Source organism: Microcaecilia unicolor, chromosome 2 (assembly GCF_901765095.1).
Source record: "Microcaecilia unicolor chromosome 2, aMicUni1.1, whole genome shotgun sequence".
Taxonomy (NCBI): domain Eukaryota; kingdom Metazoa; phylum Chordata; class Amphibia; order Gymnophiona; family Siphonopidae; genus Microcaecilia; species Microcaecilia unicolor.
The window spans coordinates 128,353,708-128,377,419 of record NC_044032.1 but is presented as its reverse complement, the minus strand read 5'-3'; the positions used below and the strand labels follow the sequence as shown (position 1 = coordinate 128,377,419).

Below are 23,712 nucleotides of genomic sequence, written 5' to 3'. Positions count from 1 at the left end.
CGTGTTCCTCGTCTTGAGTTTTTTTGTATTTCTGGAATGCGAACTCTTTAGCCTTTATTTTCTCAGCCACTTGCTTGGAGAACCATAGCGGTTTCCTTTTTCTCTTGCTTTTATTTACTTTCCTTACATAAAGGTTGTGGCTCTATTTTTAGCTTCTTTCAGCCTGGACCATTGTCCTTCCACTTCTCGTATGTCCTCCCAGCCCATCAGCTCCTTCCTTAGGTATTCCCCATTTTACTAAAGTCAGCACGCTTGAAATCCAGGACTTTGAGTTTTGAGTGGCAACCCTCCTCTTCAGCCGTCATATCAAACCAAACCGTTTGATGGTCACTGCCGCCCAGGTGGGCACCCACTCGGACATTTGACACGCTATCCGCATTTGTGAGCACCAGATCCAGTGTCGCTCCCTCCCTCGTGGGTTCCATGACCATTTGTCTGAGCAGAGCACTTTGGAAAGCATCCACAATCTCTCTACTTCTTTCCGATTCCGCAGACGGAACCTTCCAATCTACATCCGGCAGATTGAAATCTCCCAGCAACAGCACCTCTCTCTTCTTTCCCAACTTTTGAATATCTGCGATCAGGTCTTTATCTATTTCTTCCAATGCTGTAAACAGCATTGTAATTTTTAAGTCAAGCTATACCTGCTGAACATCGATTTGGGTGAATCTCTTCATCAAGGTGGTTAATACATCCCAGTCAGTAAATAAATAAATACTTCTCACAGATGCAGGCACAGCTTGTTTTAGTTCATCTATACTTTTAATAGAGCTGCCAAGTTACACTTTCAGGAACTGACATGCTTTCCATAGACAGTCAGGAAACCAGTTAGGAGGCAGTTCCCCCTTTATTTTACAAAAGGCTCTGCATACCCTTATTTGGCTTCTAGACCCTTAGTGGTAGTACTGCAAGGCTACCACTAGGGGCTCCAAAGCACCATTTTCAATCCAGTTACTGACAAGTCAGGAGCATCCAGGGATCTCTCCTGCCCCTCAGTAGCTATCGGGGAAATCCTTGGTAAGATCTGAGGGTCTTAAGGGGTGGTGTTGGGGAGAGGGGATTCAGGAGGAAGGTTGATTTTGTTCCACCAGGGGTGACTTATTTAAGAACATAAGAATAGCCATACTAGGTCAGACCAATAGTCCATCTAGCCCAGTATCCTTCTTCAAGCAGTGACCAATCCAGGACACAAGTACCTGGCAGAAACCCAAATAGTATTAATATTAAAAAGAGGCTACTGGCACTTCGGTGTGCTTCTGGGCAGGTGCAAAAACCAATAGGGAATTTTTTTATTTTTTTTAATTGAAGACGTGCATTCTCACTGTAAAATGGGAAGTCCACATCTCCTTTGTGGCTACACCCAAACCACTCTCCCCACCATGTCCCTTTAAAATCTCTGCATCTCACGGATGAAACATGCAAATTGCAACTTATGTTTCAATAATTTTTATTGATGAAACAGACGACAATACAAACAGCAGTGATCCTTGAAGAAACAATATAACATTGTCCACAGTCATCAACTTTTTAAACAATGGAACACCCAGCACCTTACCCCTCCCACTAAATGATGCTTACTATCAGTTAGTTCCAGAAACTACACAAGATTACTAGACACCTCTCCTCCAGATGTGAAACATGAGCAAATTGCAACTTAATAAAATTGCTGTTTGCACATATATGCAGTCTAGACATGTAAATATTGCTCTTCACAAGTCTAGATGCCTCTTTCTTAATTTTAAACAGTGGCTTAAGGAACTCAATGACAGTTCAGAATGTCTGTTTGCATTTGTAGATTTCCTTTGTCAGCTGGTGGGATCTGCTGTTACATAGTTCTTTTAACTTTCAAAGGAATTAATATCTGCTCCTCTTGTCTTTTGCAGGTGCATTAGAGGTGCTGATAGAAATGAAAAACCAAAGAATCAAATTTAGCAAAGATACATACATGCTTGCATTTGCAACATGCTACAAACTGGTAAGCAGATGTTTGTAGTGTTTATGAAAACTGTTATTGTAAAACAGCAGTACCAGCTCTCCTTTGGCCTTATTTCTGGATCATTATTTTTCCTTGTCATATCATAATCTATTTTTATTTCTTATGTGCAACTGTCTCTCAGATCCAAAATGTCAAGAATGGCTGATTTTCTTTTTTCATGTTGTGGGTCCATATGCAGTCTATAAAAGTTACATATTTGAATTTTTGTAACTTTTTATTTTTTCACATAAAAGGATGGGGTTTGAACTGTTATATTACAAATTGTTGGCTCTAACAGAATTTATTAAAACCTCTTTTTGTGACTTTGGTCACCTTTTCCCCAGAGGTGGTCACATTTTTGCACTTTCAGATTAAACTAAAAGGTATACACTTTGTTTTGACTACGTCCCTTGTATTTTGTCCTATGATTCTGGTGCCTGTATGTGCTAAGAAACACACTGAGGGCAATTTTCAATAGCCTACCTTATGTGCAAAAAAACCCATGTGCACTTCTCCAGTTCTCAAAGAGCAACAATCTGTGTTCCTTTTTGCAAATGAGCAGCTGCAAAATGTTCACGTATCTTGCCTCTGCCATTGGTGTGGGTGAATGAGTAGGGGCAAAGTAGTGCATGTACTTTAAGAAATCTCATTTGTTTGCACCACCTCAAGACCTAAACACAGAAATGCCTTTTTAGTGCAGCTAAAAATACAGTACAATGGAAATTTCATTTCAAGAAGGCAATTTTTTATGAAGCTATTTTCCCCAGGTAAATGCCTTTTGATAATTGTCCCAATCTTAGGGGCCCTTTTCCTAAGCTGCGTAAGGCTCTACGTGCGACCAACGTGCTCCAAAATGGAGTTGCCGCTCCGGCTACCATGTGGCTTTTGCAGTAATTTCATTTTTGGCGCACGTCCGATACACACGGTCGAAAAATAATTTTTATTTTTGGACGTGCGTATCGGACGCGTGCCAAGTGTATTTGGTGTTCATAGGTCATTACCGCCCGGTTACCGCATGAGACTTTACCACTAGGTCAATGGCTGGCGGTAAAGTCACAGACCCAAAATGGACGTGCAGCAATTTTGATTTTACGTCCATTTTCGGCAAAATGTTTTTAAAAAGGGCTTTTTTTACAGGCACACTGAAAAATGGATTGGTGCATGCCCAAAGCCCGCGCCTACACTACCGCAAGCCATTTTTCAGCACACCTTAGTAAAAGGACCCCTTAGCAAGCTGGGAACCAGTGTACTAGCCTGCATTAGTATCGGCTATTAATTATGCATATTAACTGCTGATGTTAATGAGATGCAAGTAAGACATTATTAGCACAGATGGTAAAGTACATACATTAATGCGGACAGTAACGCAAACACTTAAATACACCTCCTAACGGTGTTAATTAACCAATGCAATAAGACAGAAAATTAACATTTCTGCACATTTTTAACGCAGTATTTTTAGGCTGGCTAATAGGTCATGACTAAGCAAATTGGAGTTTGGCTGGGAAGGAAGATAAGTTTTTGATCTCTTTCTGTTCTGGAGGTATAAAGGAGAGCACATGGTGCTCAGGGGACTGCTCTCTGTCCAGGGCACTGCTCTCTGTCCGGGGCACCTCGCCCCCTCTCTCTGTCTCCCTGCAAGCAGAGCACACAGGGCTCTGCATGCACTACTTCTCTCTCTGTCTTTCCCCCATCTCCAGCCACCAGAGCTCTGGCTCTGGCCCCTCTTTCTTCCCCAAAGCTTTCTCTCCCAGAGCACATGGCTTTGTTTTCTTGGGCCCTTCTCTCTCTTTCTCTCTGCACACATATACCTCTTGCAGCACAACCCCAAGGCTTCTCTCTTCCTCTGAACAAACACCCTATCCTTTCTATCTCTCTCTAAACACACACCCAGAGACAGCCTGTACCAGTTACCTGTACTAAGTGCTGTGAGCCTATATATATCTGCAAAATATAATATACTTTATATATCTAAACCCGTGTGGAGTGTGTATTCTTTGGGAACCCACTGCCTCTGTGAACTGGACTCAGGACCAACCCTAGACAACGATTGCTGACAATGACCTATTTTGAACAATTTTGCATTTTGACCAGCATAGATTGTGCATTAAAGCTAATACTAGCTTACATGCCTTAGATAACACAAGCTTTTAACACATTAACTCCCCTGTTTACAAAACCGCACTAGCAACTGGCGGTACAGAAATGCTGAAACAGCGAATTCACTTTGAATGGGCTGTGTCAGCATTGCTGAGCGGCAGCCGCTAGCGCAGCTTTATAAACAGGGGCCTTAGACTTGTGTTATAATTAACAAAGGTTGATCTTCTAATGATATAACAAATATGTCATGTGCATCATGCTTAAAGCGCTGTTAGCCCGGGTGACAACGCTTTCATTTTTAAGTCCCCAGCCCCTCACAATGAAGCTCGGCTCGGTTGAATGATTTCCTTAGATTCATGTTGATAGGTGTGGCCAAGTAAGAGAGATATCTGCAGCAAGTAAAAAGGGAAACAAAAAGGGAGATTGTAATGGGTTATTTAAAAATAGGATTTGCTATTACTGCTGTTTTACGGGGGGGATTTTCCATATTTTTATATTTGGTATTTACAATAATTTTACACATCACACAGGAAAATTTCCAAACATTAAAAAAAATTATTTTTAAATCAATGTCATGTAGCATCTTATTGGTCTCCCTACTACTCACTCAGGGTTAACCCTGTAGACACTTGGGTAAACCTGCCTAGGCCCTGTGTCTATCTGCGCATGTGTTCCTACACTGACATTCTTCTGCCTGCCAGTTGCTTCTAGAGTTTGGAGGCTTTCATATGCCCAACGGCTTAAGGGATTGCTTTGATACAGCTGTTTCTAGTAAAACATAGTCTGTGTCAGATGAAAATCCCCTGGGTTAAACACTATACTACGTTTGAAAGATGAGTACCTATTTTTGATATATGAATTAGAGTTAAGATTTATAAAACATATTGATCAGTTAAGCTATAAATGAAAAAGTGAAAAAAGTTCCTACACCCACATTACCGATGATGAGGTGGGGGTGTAAGATTCATCAATGAAGTGTTGAGATATGATAACTGCGTTGCTGACGGTCTGAGTTTTCAGGGCAATATCAGTGTGTTGATAGATCTAATTGTGGATGGTTCCAAAGTTATTGTCTATATTGTTTGCTTTTGTTAAAATGGGCACCTTTTTGGACATCTCACGTAAGCATCCTGTTACAAAATTCACACCCAGTGTGTAACACATCATAAGAATATAAGAACAGAAGAGTTGCCATACTGGGACAGACCAAAGATCCATCAAGCCCAGGCTCCTGTTTCCAACAGTGGTCAATCCAGGTCACAAGTACCTGGCCAGATCCCAACACAATACCAATACATTTTATGCTGCATATCCTAGAATAAGCAGTGGATTTTCCAAGTCCAATTTAATGGCTTATGGACTTCTTCTTAGGAAATTATCCAAACTGTTTTTTATTATTTATTTATTTATTTTAAATTTTACAAATAACTTCAAGGATAATACTTGAAATCAGCAAAGATGATTTATAAAGACAAACAACTCAAATATTTTACATCCTATTATTGATTATCAATAAGTCTATACTTTAACAAAAGAAAATCAAAAATATATATTCAATTTTGCAATCTAGAGTATAAGTATTCTAAATTTATACATCTGTAGTCCACAACAGTGAAGGCATATCTCAAGCCTTTTATTTATGTTTTGAAAACCTTTACTTTAGGAATTTTAGGGACAGGGGAGGAAGTTCCAGGAATTCCTAATATTTACGGAGTAGGATGTTACTATTTGTCTGGCTGACTTGAGGGTAGCAAGGCTATTTTAGAGTCCCAGAAAAGAATTCAGTTGTTTTAGGATCAAGGAAAACATATCTAATGGAATTCAATTTAACAACACATTTACCTAGGGCAGTTTAACCAATAAAGTGCCCCAAGTTGAAAAGCCTTAGATCGTAACCTAAGAAATTCTTTACGCCTTCTCTGGGTTGCCTTAGGAGACTCCGGAAACATTCTTATCTTAAAGTTCATAAAAAGTTGGTCTCTATGAAGAAACAATTGCTTCAGAATCCAATCTCTATCTGGCTGCAGCACAAAGGAGACTATTAAGTCATTGGCACCAAACCTAAATTGTCATCTTCTAATGTCTGTGTTAGATTCAAATCCAAACATCGAAAGACGCTTTCGGGTCTTTGACCTTCCACTTGTTCTTGTTCCCTTCTTTTATATGGTGATAAATAGTAGATTTTTGATATAGGAGGAAATGCAGTCTCAGGAATTTCCAGAACTTCACACATGTATTTTTAAAAGTTAATGCAGGTGCAATCATAGGTTGTTTTGGAAAATTTATCAATCTTAATGTGTTAGATCGTTGAGCATTTTCCAGATTTTCTATCTTGTTCTGGAGATATAAATTTTCTTTTATCAAATTAACTTGTAATTGTTGGATAGTTTGTATCTCTTTTGAATTATTCTCCGTTAGTGTTTCCAGATTTTGCAACTTTGTCTCCATTACAGGTATTTTATTTAGGAAAATTTGAGATTGTTCAGATATGGAGGAAATTTTTTAGATAAAGAGTTTTCCAAACTCTTCAAAGCTTCCCAGATAGCTTCCAAAGTGATATTTTCTGGCTTTTCCCCTAAAGCAGACTTACTTGGTAACTCCCTTTGTGAAGTTTCCACCATCAAGCCTGCTTCTCTCATCGATGGCTCTTCAGTCAAGGCTCTCCACTCAATTCCCGCACTGCCTGTGCAGTTAGCATTGGCAGGCTAACTTCCGGGTTGGGTCCCGTTCCGGGAGACCCCGTCGCCGCTAGGAAACTTGGGGCTTCTCGGTCCCTCCTCGGCGTGTCTGCCGGCATGGGAGGAGCTGACCTCTGCTCGGGGCTCAACGTTGTCTCCATCTCTGGACGGGAATGCGGCTCTCCTCTCCCCGCAGTCTCCGTCTGCAGAGCTCTCGCTCCCGACATTGTTCCTGGAACCAAGAAGCGTTCAATCAAACCAGGTACTGGCAAAGCAGAGACCGCGGGTCCGGTTCTCTGTCTTCCCCTCCTCTTAGGCATATTAGCATACAAAGAATAAACTGTTTTCAGGAAATTAAAGGTGCGTGGTTCGGAGCGCTTCTCAGCACTTCCTTCCCGTCGCCATCTTGCCTCTATCCAAACTGTTTTTAAACCCCACTAAGCGAACTGCTTTTACCACATTCTCTGGCAAACGAAATCCAGAGTTTGATTACACGTTGAGTGAAGAAATATTTTCTTCAATTTGTTTTAAATTTACTATTTTATAGCTTCATTGCATGCCCCCTAGTCCTAGTATTTTTGGAAAGAGTAAACAAGCGATTCACATCTACCCGTTCCACTCCAGTCATTTTATAGACCTGTATTGTATCTCCCCTCAGCTGTCTTTTCTGCAAGCTGAAGAGCCCTAGCTGCTTCAGCCTTTCCTCATAGGGAAGTCATCCCATTCCCTTTATCATTTTCGTCGCCCGTCTTTGTACCTTTTCCAATTCCACTATGTCTTTTTTGAGATGCAGTGACCAGAATTGCACACAGTATTCAAGGTGCGGTTGCACCATGGAGCGATACAAAGGCAGCTTTTAGACTAAAGGCGATAGTTTTGAAACTGCCAGCATTGGCATGAGGCTATGGCAAAATTTTACCTAAAGGCTTTAAACTGAATTTCAAAGTGAACTACATGTGTAAGTTCACTTTTAAAAATTATTCCCAAGAAACCTACCCACACATATTTACACCCACTAACCTTTTTTTTTTTTTTTTGCGGAGGCAAAAATACGTGCATATTTCTGAAAATTCAAAACCGTGTACAGGTGCAAACACCTCCCCAGCCTGCTCCCAGTAATATCTCTCCAGACTGCAGTTAAACTTATGCATGTACAGGCACTACATGCATGTTGCATATAACACAAGCAAGTTTGTAAAAAGCCGTTTCTGCTACTAAAGCACTGTTTTACCCACATAAATTACCGTCCACTGTATGAACTAGCAGAAAATGAGCCTCTGTTAGCACATTCATACAAAGGAGTTGAACACAGGTGAGAGAGCTTATTCAAATAGAGGGCACCAAACATAATGCCAGTATTACAGTGGCGTAACTACGGATTTGGCCCTGGACCCCCTGCCAACGACCTGCCCGACCCCCCCCCCCCTCCCGCCGCCAACCCGCCGTCACCTTCCTTTGCTGGCGGGGAACCCCAACCCCCGCCAGCCGAGGTCCTCTTCTTCTCGCAAAAGGCTTCCTTCTGTTTCTGACGTCCTGCACGTACAACGTTGCAGGACGTCAGAAACAGAAGGAAGCCTTTTGCGAGAAGAAGAGGACCTTGGCTGGCGGGGGTTGGGGTCCCCCTCCAGCAAAGGCAGGCGGCGGGAGGGGGGGGTCGGGGGGGGCAATTGGTGGTGGCGGTGGGGTCGGCAATGGGGGGGGGGGCGGCGGCGCCAGGGGGGGTAAAATGTGCCCCCTCACCTCGGGTTCTGGACCCCCCCTCCCGCCGAAGTCTGGCTACGCCCCCGCCAGTATAGCAAATGACTGCTAACCTGTATAGGGTTAATTGTATAGTGCTTTTCCCCGAGTAGAGTAGTCTGTTGTTGTTTTACATAGGGCCAGTGAAGTAGCTCAGTGAGAGAACCGAGTTTGGGTTGGAGTCTACCTTCTGCATTGTAAAACTTTGGGAGTATGCATTTATTGAATCTGATATTCTCTAAGACATGATTGTAATGTCTGTATTCACCTGTTTTCCCCCTAAAATTGTCCTGGGGAGCTGGGTTCTTTTGACTAAGATCTGCACTCATGGTTGGAACTGTGAGCTGTGGTTAATATCTTGATGTCCGTTTGGCTGAGATTGAACCCTGTTGAATATGAAGAGGTTATTTCCAAGCCACCCATTCTCATTAGGAGAACAATGATGTTATGACCATTTCCAAAGCAAAAGGGTTAAACCTGGTACAAAAATGAATAGAAAAGATACCTTTTTTTTCTTTTCATTTTCAGAACAGCACAGAATCACGCAAAATCTGTTCTCTGTTACTGGAAGAATCAGAACTGAAAGGAGATTATATTCCCAGACAAGCGTACTGCTTCGCCATTGCATTTGCTCTGAAACAGGTATTTGATTTCCTCTTTTCTTCCCATTTGTGGAGTATGCACCATATTACAGTCCTGGGGATATACTAAGGGGCCGTTTTACTAAGGCAAGCCGAAAAATAGCCTGCGCTGGTGTAGGCGCGTGTATTGGACGCTCACAGGTCCATTTTTCAGCACACCTGCAAAAAAGGCCTTTTATTTGGCCGAAAATGGACGTGCAGCAAAATAAAAATCAGCGCATGTCCATTTTGGGCCTGAGACCTTACCGCCAGCCATCGACTTAGCAGGAAGGTCTCACACATTAACCGGGCGGTAATCGTCAGCGCACATAAACTGGCAATTACCACCCGGTTAGCGCCATGCGGTAGAAAATGGAAATTGTTTTTTGCTGCGCATTTTGGATTCCTGTCAAAATTAGAATTACTGCCTGGGGCACGCGGTAGCTGGGCAGTAGTCCTAATTCGACACGTGTTGTACGCACATAGGTGCCTATGCGCCTTAGTAAAACGGCCTGTAATTCAGTCAGGTGTTCAGGATTTCCACAGTGAAATATGCATGAAAGAGATTGCATGCAAATCCATTTAGTGCATTTTCATTTTGGATATCCTGAGAACCAGACTGGCTAGGTGTGTCCTGAGGAGAGGACTAGGCTGAGAACTCCTGCTGTACAGCATAGGCACAGAATGAGAGAGCACTGTTGATGAATTACGATGCTTGGAAACAGAAGCTTGTCGATCTGCTATAATTCTGAGCATGAATGATTATGTCAGTCTCTTTTACTTGGAAATAAAGATTAATAAACTAAAATATATATCTTTATATATATTTATCTCTTCATATATATTTTTTTCTCTTTCTTCCTTCCTTCTCAAGTATAACCTGTGTGGTGTTCGCTTGATTTACACTTTACCAATTTGAGAGAGCACATTTTATTGTGTATACAGATACTGTGACTCTTGAAGCGGGCATTTGTTGCCGAAACAGAAGACCATGTTCAGACCATTGTATCTGGTTTCTCAATAAATGTTTTCCACTATAATTGACCTTTGGAGTTTTGCCAGGTTTGCTCATCCTACATCCCTTCCCTACTTCTTTGGATGGGTTAATTCTCAGTAGGGAATCCTTCTTTGATTCCTCAGGTGCCAATAACCTGCTTGCCTTATTATTAAATTCAAAATATTCCTGTTTAGAGTGCTTTATTTGCTCATTGATAGTAAGGAGTTTCAGCTCACAGAGGCACAGCCTAGCTTTGGGGGGTCTTTTACTAAGGCACGCTCACATTTTTAGTGCATGCTAAACGTTACAGACACCCATAGAAATGCGTTCGCATCTCTAATGTTTAGTGTGCACCTATTTTTAGCGAGCGCTAAAAATGTGAGCGCACCTTAGTTAAAAGACCCCCTTTATGAAGAGCCACATAATGGCCTGGAGTCCTCACAAAGATCTTGAAGGAAAGAGTCTTCCCGAAGTACCTGTGCCTTTCCAACAGCAGAAGACAGAAAATGCTACAGCTGGGTATAGGCATAGATCTCATGAGGAGGAATGGAATATTCCTGAGCCAAAGTAACAAAAGGGATCAGGTGTCATCATCAATTAATTTACCCCAGACTTCAAGGTCAAGATAAACCCAGTGGGTAAACGGCTCTGGAACAAGGCCAAGAGGAAAAAGAGGGTTGTACGCTATAGGTGTCAATTTAGACAAAATGGAGTCAGGCTTGGAAAACATTGCTTCCCAGTAGTAAAAGGTAGTATGAACGGAAGGGCAGATATCCCCCAGCAGTCTGCGATGTCTACACGGAAGCCACTTAAGAAATCGCAGAGGACGAGAGCCAACCGAGCTCTGTTCCAAATAAATCCACAGCTTGTGAGAGCTTGATTGAAACCACTCCAGGGTAGCATGTGCTTGAGCGGCCTTGTAATACCAAAAGACATTAGGAACCCAAGACCTCCCTTCCTCTGATCCCGTTAAAGAAAGGAACAAGGTAAACAAGGACACTTAGGGGCTCATTTTCAAAGCACTTAGCCTTCCAAAGTTGCCTAATTTGCCAGCTTTCCTAATTTGTGTAAACATTTGTTTATCTGTCTGTTCATTCTGTCCTGGCTGACGGTAGTACAGCCCTACCAGTATACTCTTTCCCTTCACACATGGAATTTCTATCCACAAGGATTCCACGTTGCTATCTGTTTCATGTAGAATATTTTGATTCAATTCCCTCTTTAACATATAGTGCAACCTCCTCCCCACCCTCCAATTTTATCCACTCCATCATTACAATTACGAAGACCCACATGACCAGGTTAGGCAACCCGTTGCAAAGGCACTAGCTGGGAGACAGGAACTTCCTTTTATACTACTAGACAGGAAGTGATGACATCAACCAACACCCTCTTGTAGGACTATAAAGGAAGTGCAGAGTTTCCAGGAAGTAAATCAGATTCTTCTGGCATAGAATGCTGCTGGAGACTGTGGAACAGGTGAGGAGTGTGATACTTATGAGCTAAGGAGAAAGGAATGATGACGGTGTTACCCACAGAAATAGAAAATAGGGGAAGATGAGAAGTAGGTTTAAGGAAACAGATAAGAAGCTGTCTTGCCCTGTTCAGTTGCAGAAGACGGTGGGGCATTATTATTATTAGCATTTGTATAGCGCTACCAGACACATGCAGCGCTGAACACCTGATACAAAGAGACAGTCCCTGCCCAAAAGAGCTTACAATCTAAATCCAGGTAGCAGTGTCAAGACAAGCACTCTGAGACTTGGGCCTGGATTCCTGGTGAATTTTTTGGTCTAGAGAGGTAAATCTGGGTGTCAATGGTACTGAAAATCACGAGAGGAGATCGAAGCACCAATGGAACAAATATAGAGAGCAAAGAGATCCCAAAACAGAGCCCTGAGGTACACCAACTATGAGTGGGATAGCAGTAGAAGATGATCCACCAGAGCATATATTAAAAATGCAATGGGAGAGATGATAAAACAAAACTAAGACAGAACAGAGCCCTGAATCCAAGTGAAGACACCTATTAAGGAGTAGGTAGTGATCAAGTGTCAAAAGCAGCAGATAGTTCAAGAAGAATGAGGATTGAATAACCCTTGGATCTGGTCAGAAATAGGTTATTGGAGACTTTGGTGAGAACTATTTCTGTACTACTACTACTACTTACAGCATAGAAGGAGAAAGCATTTAGTGGATAAAGAATAGCTGGAGATTAGAGAAAGTCAAGACAGTTGCAGTGACCGGCATGTTCAAGTAGCTTGGTTGTAAAAGGGAAGCGGGAAATGGGATAATAATTGGAAGGGCAGATAGGGTCCAGTAAATGTTTTTTGAGAAATGGCATAATCACAGCTTCTTAGAAGATATCAAGCACAGCTACAGTAGAAAGTGATTGAGGATATGACTGATAAAATGGTTGACAGTAGGAGAGAGAGAGAGCTAAGTGGATGTGTGGGAATGGGATCAGAGATACAGGTAGTGAATTTGGAGTAGGAGAAAAGCTGTGTAGTTTTCTCTTATGTGATTTAACCACTTTACTCAAAGGAAAAAAAATAGAAAAAGAAGAAAGGGTGGCATGGATTGAAGGAAGGATGTTAGAATGAAGTGAATGAAAGAGAGATTGACGTGACCTGCTAGAGAACTCAATATAGAAAGTGAAGGGGGTGGTTGGAGTTGAGAACTCTTTGAGAAGGGAGTTCAGTGTAGCAAAGAAACATTAAGGGTTGGAGTCAAGAATGGACCTCTTATTTTGCAGGGACAAGAACAGATTGGCAGGCAGCAAAAATTTGAAATGTATGTTGGCATGGGCTTGGGATTTTATCCAAAGGCACTCTGCAGAGCAGACACAGGAATGTAGGTAGCAGATTCTGGAAATCAGCCAAGGCTGGGGTTTGGTATGCCTCACAGAATAAGGAATGGTAGGAGCAAAGTGTCCAAAGCAGAGGAGAGTGGAGTATTATAGGAAGAGAGTGCCTTATTGTCAGATAGTGAATGAGGAGATAGTGGAAACAATAGTGAAAAAAGTTCAAGGGGCAAAGTAGCCTGAAGATTGGTGATGATTGGATGAGTCTGTGGAGAAGGGTGGTTAAGTGTGAAAGTTATCAGATGATGGTCAAAGAGGAGAGGAACTGAAGTGGAGTTAGAGAAGAAAAGATCAAGGCAGTGGTCATGCTTGTGTGTAGGGGTAGGAGTAGTGGAAGATACCTGGAAATTGAATGAGGAAGTTAAAGCAAGAATCTTTGAGGCATAAGAGTTAGAAGGGGTGATCAGCATGAATGTTAAAGACCCCAAGAGTGGGAGAATGGGATGATGGTTCAAGAAAGTAGTCAAAGGCAGTGAGAATGAATGAGAGGGACTTATGATGGGGTCAATTAAATAATAACTTCCTGGAGAGGAAGTGAAATGAATAAGGCGAATGGCATGGACTAAGGAAAGAAAGGATTGAAATCTGCAAGAAAGGGAGAGTAGCAGCCTGACTCCACTGCCACAGCTCTCCAGATGAGATGTATGGAAGAAAAGATAGCCTTCATGACAGAGGGCAGCAAGTGAAGCAGAGTCTTCAGGAAAAAGCTAAGTTTCAGCACAAGAATGTGCAGAGTATAGGAGAGAGAGGGGTCGTGAATGTAGGCAATGTGTAGGAGAGCGGACATTTCACAGGACACATAAGAAATGGAGAGAAGGAGGAAAGAAAGGAATGGGAATATGATTACACAGGTTGTGGTTTGATCCGCACAGGTGGAGTTAGTCGATTTGGAGGGCCAGGATTGGTATTGATATCCCCAGTGGAGAAGAAGCAGGAGAATATAGAAATGAGTAGGGAAGGCATGAGAAAGATTAGATGTGCTGAGACAGAATGGAGATGGCTAAATGAAAGGAAGAACATGTTGAAACTCAAGAGCTGAAGAGAGGGAAGATCACTGGCCTAGGTTTGTATTTGCTCACAAGGTAAATAATGTAGATGCAGATTTGAGAAGTTTGGGATTCATCGCTGAACTGTGTACTGATGTATAAGCTGGTATTGTCTGCAGTAAATGGATTCTATTTTCTTTTACTGTCTTGCATGTGTTTCAGCACTCAAGCCCAGCTTATCCTATTATGTGCATTCCTCCTGACATTTCTGGGCATACTCATCAACTGTTTCATGCAGTGGCACAAGGTGCCAGGCCAGCTTTTCTCTAGCTGTCTCTAGCTTCCTCCTTCGCTGAATTTCTCAGGCAACCTGGCCCTTCAATTGTTATCTGAAACATTAATAGCTGTCTCAGGGTAAAAAAACTTCTAGACTATCTCATTTAATTTCCTATTCTGTACTATATAAGATTCATTTTGACAATTATATTGATGACTGTCGTATCAGCAAAACGTTGGGCTCACAATGTGAAAGTGAGGAAACAAAAGTTTTTAAAATCAGCTACATCCCCCAAAATGGCCCATCTAATCTGTCTAGCAGCAAGGTGTCTACTTTTGGTAGATGTACATACAGACCCATTTCTACTCCCTCTTCCTCCTTACCCCCCTCCCCACGCACGCACGCACACACACACTTCCTTTGCCCATCCTACAAAGTACTAGTCTGTTTCATGGTGAACTTGAATATTGTGTTCTATAGGATTTCTTTCATTGGCACAGTTTCTCTTGTTTGTAATATGGTAAAATGAAATGCAGAAGCACAGAATTAGGGTTGTGTGCTTTTCTATTTCTAGTGATAAATGGTGTACAAAAGAATTTGTGCTACAGGGATTAATTTAGATTATTTCTTTCTTCTTTGCAGAATGACATCTCGAACGCCAGGACAATATATTCTAAGATGACGAACACAGAAACCAGAGTATGCAGTAATCTTGATGTAAGTCTATCCCTTAGATTTTATCACATGATTGTCTAGACTTAGTTCATTGCTCCTATGAAGATATTTTAAGGGTTTTTTGTTTTGGTTTTTTTTTAGAAAACCATTTTCATAGGTAAAGCAGTGTCTTACCCACAGACACAGGTGTTAATTCTTCACCTATATGCAGGTAGACTTATGCTTTTACAGCCTGTTTATGCATAAGTTTATCTTCTAGCTAGTGATGTATGTATGCTTTTGAAACTACAGGTGTATGTGTTTAACCTAGAAAAAATCTGCGTGTGTGGCGTAGGGGTTAGGGTTGTGGACCCCCAAAGCAGGGGCGTGGGTTTGATTCCCGGCAGCTCTCTCCCTTCAGTTAAGCACCCCCCCCCCCCCCCCCCCCCCATGGATTCAGCGCCTCTCTCCCTTCTTTCCACAGCCCCCCCCCCCCCCCCTATATGGGTCCAGCTCCTCTCTCTCTTCCCTCCATCTCCAGCCCTCCCTCCCATGGGTCCAGCCGCTCCCTCCGGGTCCAGCCCCTTCATGGCTCCAGCACATCTCTCCCTTCCCTCCAGCCCCTCATGGGTCCAGTGCCTCTGTCCCTTCCCTCCAGCAGCCCCCCATGGGTCCAGCACCTTTGTCCCTTCCCTCCGCCACAGTCCAGCATTTCTCTCCTTCCCGCTCAGCCCCTTCCCTCTTCCCTCCAGCAGTCCCCTTCCTTCCAGCAGCCCTCCATGGGTCCAACACCCCATGGGTCCACCACCTCTCTCCTTTTCCTCTAGCTCCTCCCCCAGTCCAGCACCTCCATTTGTCCGGCACCTCGCTCCCTTTCCTTCAGCTCCAGCCCCCCTCCCCCAGTCCAGCACTATCTTCTTTACTGCCGCGGTATCTTATGCAGCCAGCAGCCACGAACAGGATCCCCACTCAAGGCTGCTCCGGGGTTTTCCCTCTGCCGGGCCCCGCCTTGTGATGCAACTTCCTATTTTTGTAAAAAAAAAACTACTACTACTACTCATCATTTCTATAGCGCTACTAGACATATGCAGCGCTGTACACTTGCACATGAAGAGACAGTCCCTGCTCAACAGAGCTTACAATCTAATTAGGACAGACAAACAGGACAAACAAGAGATAAGGGAATATTAAAGTGAGCATGATAAAATAAGGGTTCTGAACAAGTGAATAAGGGTTAGGCGTTAAAAGCAGCATCAAAAAGGTGGGCTTTTAGCTTAGATTTGAAGACGGCCAGAGATGTTGCATCAGAAGGTGGGACCCGGCACAAAGAAAACCCCACAGCAGGTAGGGATCCTGCTGCTTTCTGTATAAGTGAGATACCAGGAGGGCGAGGGGAGAAGGGAGGAAAGAAGATACCAGCGATATTCACAGTTTTTTTTTTTGCTCTTTTTTTTTTCTTTTTTTACTGCGGGAGCAAGACTTATTGCCAGTCTTGCTCCCGCACCAGCTCTAATAACTGGCTCCAGCACACCACTTTACTAGGGGTGCAAAGGGAGTGCACCCCCACCCCACCCCCTGTAGCAATGCCTATGCCCCTCACTCCTCAGAATCTTTGGTTCAGATGAGTGGAGTGGAGGAGTAGCCTAGTGGCTAGAGCGTTTCCCTGAACCAGGGAAGGCCAGTTCAAATCCTGCTGCTAGTCCTTGTGATCTTGGGGAAATCACTTTACCCTCCATTGCCTCAGATACAAACTTAGGGGTAGATATTCAAAAGGGTTTAACCAAGCAACAGAGGCCCCTGCCCAGTTAAACCCCGCTGAACAAGCCTGGAGCCAATATTCAACGGCACTTAACAGGAATTATGGGGAGACGTTAGCTTAGCTGGTTAGCGGCAATTTTCAGTCCACTATAGTCGGCTAAGTAACCGCATAAAGTTAGGATACCATAACGACTGTTCTAACTCTGTGCCGAGTTAACCACTGCCTTGGGTGAATCACTTCATTAAAGACGGTTAATAAATCCCAATAAATAAATAAACCAACCAGGCACTGGTCTGAATATCAGCCGGTGCCCAGTTAACTTCTGGGTCGGCAGACATACCCAGATGTTCAGTGCTGGGAGCCATGTATGCCTCTGTTTATCAGCCTTTTTCCAGTGTAGGCTGAATATCAGGGCCTTAGATTGTAAGCCCTCTGGCAATAGGAAGCATTGATGCCCCTCTACAAGTTGTTGGTAAGGCCCCACTTGGAGTATTGTGTTCAGTTTTGGAGGCCGTATCTTGCTAAAGATGTAAAAAGACTGGAAGCGGTGCAAAGAAAAGCTACAAAAATGGTATGGGATTTGCGTTGCAAACCGTACAAGGAGAGTCTTGCCGACCTGAACATGTATACCTTGGAGGAAAGGAGAAACGGGTGACATGATACAGAAGTTCAAATATTTGGAAGGTATTAATCCGCAAACAAACCTTTTCTGGAGACGGGAAGGTGGTAGAACTTCTACAGTCCGTGCCCTGAAAATGGCAAGGACAAATCAAACTCGGGTATACATATAAAGTATTGCATGCCATGTATAATGAGTTTATCTTGTTGGGCAGACTGGATGGACAGTACAAGTCTTTATCTGCCATCATTTACTATGTTACTATGTTTACTTTACCCCATGCCAGTGGGGGAAACTTGTTTTTTTAATGTGTATCCCCATAGTAAAATGGGGAAGTACACTTATTTTTAAGTCTGCCAACACTACATTCAGTCACTTTGTCCGTGCTACAGATTAACGTGAAAGTAGCAGCTTTTCTAAAATTGCTACTTATGTGTTATGATGCCCATTTATATGTAAATAGCTTTTTATACATTTAAATGCCATCTATCCCTTCTAAAATGACCTTCTGTATCTCTAGAAAGGAATTATTCTTCCAGTTACTATGGTTGAGTTTTAAAGCCAAAGATAGTAAAATGGAGATCAGTTAGCTTATTATAGGCAGAAATGCTTCCATCATTGTTTTGCATTTGTTTTTTTTCAAGATTCTTATTCATGCCTTGTCGGGTACCTTGCAAAATGTTCTGTATATATTGGAGGCAGCGATAGAAACTGTTACACCAAAATTTGTGAAGAGACTGCAGTTTTCTGAACAGGTGGTGAGTACATAAGTGCTGTGGCATAGCATGCCAAATACCAGGAATGCTTCATTGTAACTTGAAAGAAATGTTATGCCCAATATAGCTAGTTAGGAGTATAAGCCAAAATGAAATGAAGTACATATATTCACATTTTATTTCAGTTGCATTAGAAATGGAAATTTTTAGAGAGAGAGAGATATTTTTCTTGATGTCAAAGAACATTGCTTCAGGGCTGGTACAAGGATTTTTGACACCTTAGGCAAAACCTTGGCCCCACATGCACAACACTTCCCCAAAAAAACCCAGCATTACATTTTAGGCCCATTGGTCACTCCCAGTACCCTGAATTTTGTTAATTGAACTTGGATAGTCATGATGACTCCACCAGCACACCTCCCAGAACAACCCTGTAAAAGCATATGAATGGATATTGTGACAGAACGCCTAGCCACCCACCTGGGTCTAACCCTGCAGCCACCTGGAGTGTCTGTCCTAGCACAGCTCAGATCTGCCTGCACCTGCCACTTGTGTTCTACCCTAGCACCCTTCTCCCCACCGACTGGGTCTCACTTGCATCTGGGCAAGTCTCCCACTGTCAGGTTATTTCCCGGTGATTTCTAGGTTACTGGGGCCACATTCTCAAGGGTCCCACAGTTCCCAGAGAGCACTCATAGACCAAAACACAAACCACCACAATTCTTAGTCAGTCCAGGACAACAGAGTCAATAAACTAATCAGTTTTATTGTCAAAGTAGAACAATGGAAAAGAACAGGTAATAACAGATAACTGAATATGGATCACATATAAAACTAAATATTTATCTACTACCTATATAGTACCTGGGGAGCTCAGGAGCAAAATATAGCTGCTGGAGCCATATGGTAACCCTACTCACAGGTTATGAAATCTAACTGTTCACAGAGTCTCAGGAAAAGAGAAACTGGATGTGAAGCGTCTGTTCACGCTTTCCAAAAATACTAGGACTAGGGGGCATGCGATTAAACTACAGTGTAGTAAATTTAAAACAAATCGGAGAAAATTTTTCTTCACCCAACGTGTAATTAAACTCTGGAATTCATTGCCGGAGAATGTGGTGAAGGCGGTTAGCTTAGCAGAGTTTAAAAAGGGGTTGGACGGTTTCCTAAAGGACAAGTCCATAAACCGCTACTAAACGGACTTGGAAAAATCCAAAATTCCAGGAATAACATGTATAGAATGTTTGTACATTTGGGAAGCTTGCCAGGTGCCCTTGGCCTGGATTGGCCGCTGTTGTGGACAAGATGCTGGGCTTGATGGACCCTTGGTCTTTTCCCAGTATGGCATTACTTATGTACTTATGTACTTCTCTTTCCACTCCCTTATCTGAAACTAAAAAAAATGACTTCACAGCTTAAACTAAGAGCTTTTGGCAGGAAGATTGCCCCAGGTACAAATAAGTACTTGTATATGTAAGCTGCATTGAGCCTGCCATGAGTGGGAAAGCGCGGGATACAAATGTAACAAAAAAAAAAAAAAAGAAGAAACTGGCAGTTCTGGTACAGCTTTACAAAAAAAAGACAATCGCCATCTGCTGGCCAGTTAGGAGAAATACATGTTATCAGTAAAATAATTAGGAGAAATACAGTAAAATAATACAGTTCATAGGCTTAGAAACCCACTGTTTCATCACAGATATTATAAACCAGGCCTTGACAAATTCTCTTTCAATCCAGGAGCCAGATCAAAAACTTAGGGGCCAGAGTCTGAGACCTCTCATTTTCCCCTCAGCCCCCCATTGCCCTGACCCAAGCTCAAGAATGGAGGGTGGACCCTCTCAGAGGTTTGCTGCAACTCTTTTGGGGCCTATTTACTAAGACTTTTCCCATTGTTTCCAAATGAAAAAAGAGCTTAGTAACTTAGGTTCTTAATGCACCACAGCACAGCACTGGTAGAAGCCAGCAGACCCACTTCCTCACATGTGCTGTTAGCATAATGCCAGGGCTCTCTAATACTTCTGCCAGAGATGATTTACTTCTTTGGGTCAGTTATCAGCTATAGCACATGGTTTCCACCAGTCTCCCATTCTTTTTCATCACCTTGTAGACTCAAATTGCCTTACATCAGAATTGATTTTTCTTGAAACTTCCCCCACTTTGGTTTCAACCAAATTCATTTTCTGCTTACTTACAAACATTCAAATAATTCTCCTACATAGGTATTTTCTCAGAGATGTCTGAAACGTGTTGAAAAAGTTGGGTGTTCTGCAAGCTCATTTTTTTCAAGGTAGCCAAGGCTTCCCAAATCCTATCTAGGGAAATAATCTTAGGCCTTCAGAATACCAGTTTAAACAATTTCATAATTATATTGGTCTCCTGGGTATCCTGCAGTCAGAAAATCTGGGTCCAGCACTTCCAACTGCTCCTTGTCAACTAAGCTCAGCTGATGATCTCTTACTGAACTCCCGAGTAGTGCTCCACCATTTTGGAGCTGGTGACTCCCAGTCACAATAGATCCCGTGCTTCCTGTCCCTGCCTGTCAGGCCTCTGATGGCATCCATCTGCTCCAAACTTGCATTGGAAGCCTCCTTTACCAGCAGACCAGGAGGAACCACTGCTCAAGGCTCAAGGTTGTATCCAGATCTGGAGAGCCTGCAGGCAATTTTTCCCCCACAGATCACTCCAATGATGCCTCTGCTTCAGAGTCAGTACAGATGATGAAGAGAGTTCATTGTACCCAAGGGATGAGTACTCTTCAGCCTGAGGAGAATCGACTGGCTGCTGCTGCCTCCAGGACCCAGAGATATGACACTGGAGAGGAGGGAAGGGAAGGAGAGATGGCCACATGACCTATATGCAAATCACAGGATGGGGGTAAAAATTAGTGGTGGAAGTTAGGGGTGATTTATACATGTATATGACTTATATGTGAGTATATATGGTGGGTGTCTGTGTCTTTATGAAATACTAGAACCAATAAAGAGGGGGGGGGAAGAAATTGCACCTTTTATAAAATAGGTTGTAAATAGGCACCTTTTGACCCGTTCAGTCCAGGTGACCAGTTATAAAATCTTCTATATATATAAAAGGCAATCCCAACGTTCTGAAGCCTCCACGGAAGTTGAGGCGCCCGAGATATTCGGTGTGCCCTGGAGTGTCTGCACCGCCCTCGCGTCAAAACGTCATGACGTCGAGGGCGGAGCTATTGACACTCGAGGGCCGAAACGGCCCACAGCGAACAAGGCAAGTAGCTTCGAGGGACGGAGGGAGGGCGAACAAGGCAAGTAGCTTCGAGGGACGGAGGGAGGGGGCCCCTTGCTAGCGCCCGTTTCATTCCGCTCAGAAACGGGCATTTTTTCCTAGTTACTACATAATAGACAGGTCCTGCTTATTTGAAGCTCACAATCTAATAAATGACAGAGGGCAGCAGGATAGTGGTGTTAGGAGTATTTCAAGCAGTCTTTTTGTGTAATAAATATTTAACTCATTTAAAAAATCTCTTCCTGAATACTCTCCTTTTTCACGTACAATCTTGGAGTCTCTCTGAGGGGTCCTTTTACTAAGCTGCAGTAAAAAGGGCCTTGTGCTAGCAGCGGGGGCTATTTTTGCCGCATGCTGAGGCCCTTTATACAGCAGCGGGCTCTTACCGCGTGGCCATGTGAGGGGGGGCATTCGGTAAGGGCTCCCATGCTAACCCCAGTGTTAACCGGGTAGCGCGCGGCACTGCCCGGTAACTGCCGCACTAGAAAACAGTGCCCTATTTTCCCTAGCGTGGGAAATAGTGCGCGCTAGGGCTGGAACTGCCGCCGGCGCCCGCGTTGGACGGGTTGTAGCTCCATGTTGGCACATGGTAAGCCCGTGTTGGGCTTACTGCCGCTTTGTAAAAGGGCCCCTGTGTCAGCTGTTTGGGTAGAAAACTCACCAGCTTTCTGTTAGAGGTGAGGCAGGACACTTGACACCATTTGTAACCTTTAACTGAGGAATCTTAGAAGGAAGCCGAAAACATTTCTGTTCCCCCCCACAATTTGACTCTTAGAATGTTAGACTGAAGTGAGTTGATTATTGTTGGTTATTTTGTTTTTATTATTTGTTTTCTGTAACTTTTATCTCTCTGTTCTGCACTGTTATTGTTTTATATGCTCATGAACCATTTTGAACTATTTTGATCAGGAAAATGGTATATAAGTGCAAGTAAGTAAATAAATACATTGAAAAAAATTGAGCTTTTAATTTTTAATTAAGTTTACAGCCTTTTTGGCTTAATACACAGCAGGGCATTTTTCATAGCTACATAGACAAATCTATTTCCATACAAACTTGGCTTTCTCTCTTTAACCAGTCCTGTTCTAACTTCCCAGAAGCTAGCTGTGTCTGCATTCAAACAGAGATCCTGTGTTTAATTTAAGGCATTATAGCTATGACATTAAGCCATTCTTCTCTGTTTGAGAGTTTGACCCTCTTTAATCCATCAGACTCTTCTCTATAGCCATCAGTTCACCTCTCTGCTTATCTGCTTAGAATGCGTGAAGATCATAAATCTTTTTGGTCTGTTTCCAGACATAACCTCATGTTCTCTGGGCTTTACTAAATCCACTAGAACTCCCCCAGCATCAGACTGACTCCACTTCAAGAAACGAATGCCCAGTTCCTTGAAAAATGTATTCCAGTGGGGAAGACAAAAATATTTTAAATACAAAATTTGGAGCTTTATTATATACTCTGTGGTCATCTCGCTGTCATAACCATCACAGAATTGGCAGGTTGTGTTATCCTTGGTTTTACCACAGTAACTTGACTCTTCCTCCCGAGGTCTAGTTACTTAACAACATCTCTTCCTTTAGAAAAAGATAATTTTGATAAAAGTAGTATTTGAGAGATGACTGGCTGTTTTAGTTCTACAGTGCCTGGAATGGAATAACATCTGTAAATCTGATCGATTAATGGTATTGCTTGTCATTTTCAGTACGGTACTATTTCAAAAGCACTTAGTAATGCTGTAGGTTATATTTTACTTTGCAAGTCTGTATACCATGTCATCTCTTTTACAGCTAGCTACGGTCAGAGAGAAGATGAGTAACGATCCCGTGCTCCATTACCAATTTAACGATATCTATACCAGGTTGCAGTTGTCCGGACAGGTAACCCCACTGACACTGGATGATATGCTGTGCCAAACACCAAGTGCAAGAAAGCATCACATACTTCTGTTAAACCAGAGGAAGATAAGCCGGAGGACATTTCAGCCACTCCACTCAGCACTGCTGGCTGAGTAGTTCTACAGTTCATCTCAGAGCAAATTGGGGGGGGGGGGGGGGGTTCAGTACATTTTCTGTACAGATGGACTGAAGAATATGCTTCTTGTAGTTTCAGAACTTTTCAGGAGAGTTTGCGTATTAGTTCAAACAGTGTAAACTTGTTAATTCTTAAATTTTGGATGCAGTAAAATGATCATGTTAAACTTCACTAAGTTTAAGTGTTTCATAATGCATTAAAGAGCTCTGTGAACTTGGTTTAAGGATCATTATGCTTATTATAACAAACAAATACAAATCATTTTATTCTTTTTCCCCTGCAATCTCTGCTGCTTTCTAACCCCAACCTGCATTCCGGGCAGTTTACGGTAGTTTCCCTTTTAAAATCCAGGGGTAGCGGTACAACAACGTCTTCATATGGCAGCTCTAGGGTATTTCCGGGGACAAAATTAAGGTGTTTTCCTGACTCTTCATAAAGT

The 23,712-nt window shown here is 42.7% G+C and overlaps 1 protein-coding gene across 1 annotated transcript in view; it reads left to right on the top strand.

Annotated features, from left to right (window-relative positions):
• Positions 1-23,485, top strand: part of LOC115462291 (pentatricopeptide repeat-containing protein 2, mitochondrial-like) — a 66,414-nt gene extending 42,929 nt beyond the window's left edge. Inside the window, 5 exon segments of the mRNA XM_030192301.1 lie at positions 1,884-1,975; positions 9,019-9,132; positions 14,876-14,950; positions 17,910-18,023; positions 23,030-23,485. Coding sequence (XP_030048161.1) covers positions 1,884-1,975; positions 9,019-9,132; positions 14,876-14,950; positions 17,910-18,023; positions 23,030-23,254 — 620 coding nt within the window. The 3' untranslated portion in view covers positions 23,255-23,485.
• Positions 23,486-23,712: the final 227 nt, after the last annotated feature.